The following is a 1,167-nucleotide window of genomic DNA, read 5'->3' on the forward strand; positions in this document are numbered from 1 at the left end:
GTTTTACCTGGTGTTTAGCACAGTATTTTATAAACGCAGAATTCATTCTGAACAAAATTCAGTAACGTAATCTAACATCATAAAAGACTTTTATTAATAATAATACCATCTGTTGTTACTGTCCCGTGTGACATTATTACAAAGAGTTGTATGGGAGGCTAATATTTTTATCAAGTTGAACAAGGTTGTTATGGAACTTGTTTTTGCTCGTCAACAGAAACCCCTGAACTTGAGATTGAGAGGCCATGGAGGACAATAACCTGGGAATTACTGTAAGATGGACAGACTCACTGTTCTGTGCATGATGTGTTTCTTTTATACAATATATTGTACTTTATACAATCAACACAAAGCATTGATCTGAAGTAATGATAAGAATTATTTAATCATTCAAATGAATGTATTCCTCGGCCATGACATACAAGTTCCTATTCTAGACTGGGCACAGTCTTTAGGTTTTGGGTTAAGGAGGCGTCTATGCAATGAAATTGTTTGCAGTGTTTACCAGCAAACAGGACTGATGTCACAGAGGTCAGCTGCTTGTGCACAAAGAAGTTCAGTCAAAGCAACTTACAACCTCTTCATTAGACTGAAACCTGTTCATCTCCTTGTCTGAGCAGGAAGAGGACGGAGCTGATGGACGACATTAAAACCTTCAAGCCCACAGTCGGCTCTGTGTCTCAGGCTCGAGTTTTGCTCGTTGGACCAGTTGGAGCTGGAAAGTCCAGCTTCTTTAACTCCATCAACTCTGTGTTCAGAGGCCATGTCACCAGCCAGGCCATGTCTGGCTGCTCCAGCACCAGCCTCACCACACAGGTCAGTGTCTGCTCCCACTGATTTCCATCTGCTCAGACTGATGTCAACCTGACAGCTCTGCCCGGTCCACTTCTTGTCCCTGACAGTTTCGCACCTACTCTGTGAAAGCTGGACGAGAAGGCAAACCTCTGCCAATCATCTTGTGTGATACCATGGGATTGGAGGACAGCAAAGGGGCGGGGCTTGATATAGATGACATCAGCAGCATCCTGAAAGGTCATCTGCCAGACTGTTATCAGGTACAGCAGTTTAATGCACTCAGCAGGATACTGAATGTATGAAACACTGACGAGGCTGTAGTTAACTCAAACATGTGACTCAGTTCAACCCCTCAGCTCCTCTGCATTCAGA

The 1,167-nt window shown here is 43.4% G+C and overlaps 1 protein-coding gene across 1 annotated transcript in view; it reads left to right on the plus strand.

Moving 5' to 3' along the window:
- Positions 1-217: 217 nt before the first annotated feature.
- LOC103375762 (interferon-induced protein 44-like) overlaps positions 218-1,167 on the plus strand; it is a gene marked incomplete at its 5' end in the record, with an annotated part of 5,582 nt that continues 4,632 nt past the window's right edge. Inside the window, 4 exons of the mRNA XM_008306083.1 lie at positions 218-272; positions 621-816; positions 903-1,055; positions 1,139-1,164. Of these exons, the coding sequence (XP_008304305.1) occupies positions 218-272; positions 621-816; positions 903-1,055; positions 1,139-1,164 (430 nt within the window). The remainder of the gene's footprint in view (positions 273-620; positions 817-902; positions 1,056-1,138; positions 1,165-1,167) is intronic.

This window comes from Stegastes partitus, unplaced genomic scaffold, assembly GCF_000690725.1.
Source record: "Stegastes partitus isolate 25-593 unplaced genomic scaffold, Stegastes_partitus-1.0.2 Scaffold2869, whole genome shotgun sequence".
Lineage (NCBI taxonomy): Eukaryota > Metazoa > Chordata > Actinopteri > Pomacentridae > Stegastes > Stegastes partitus.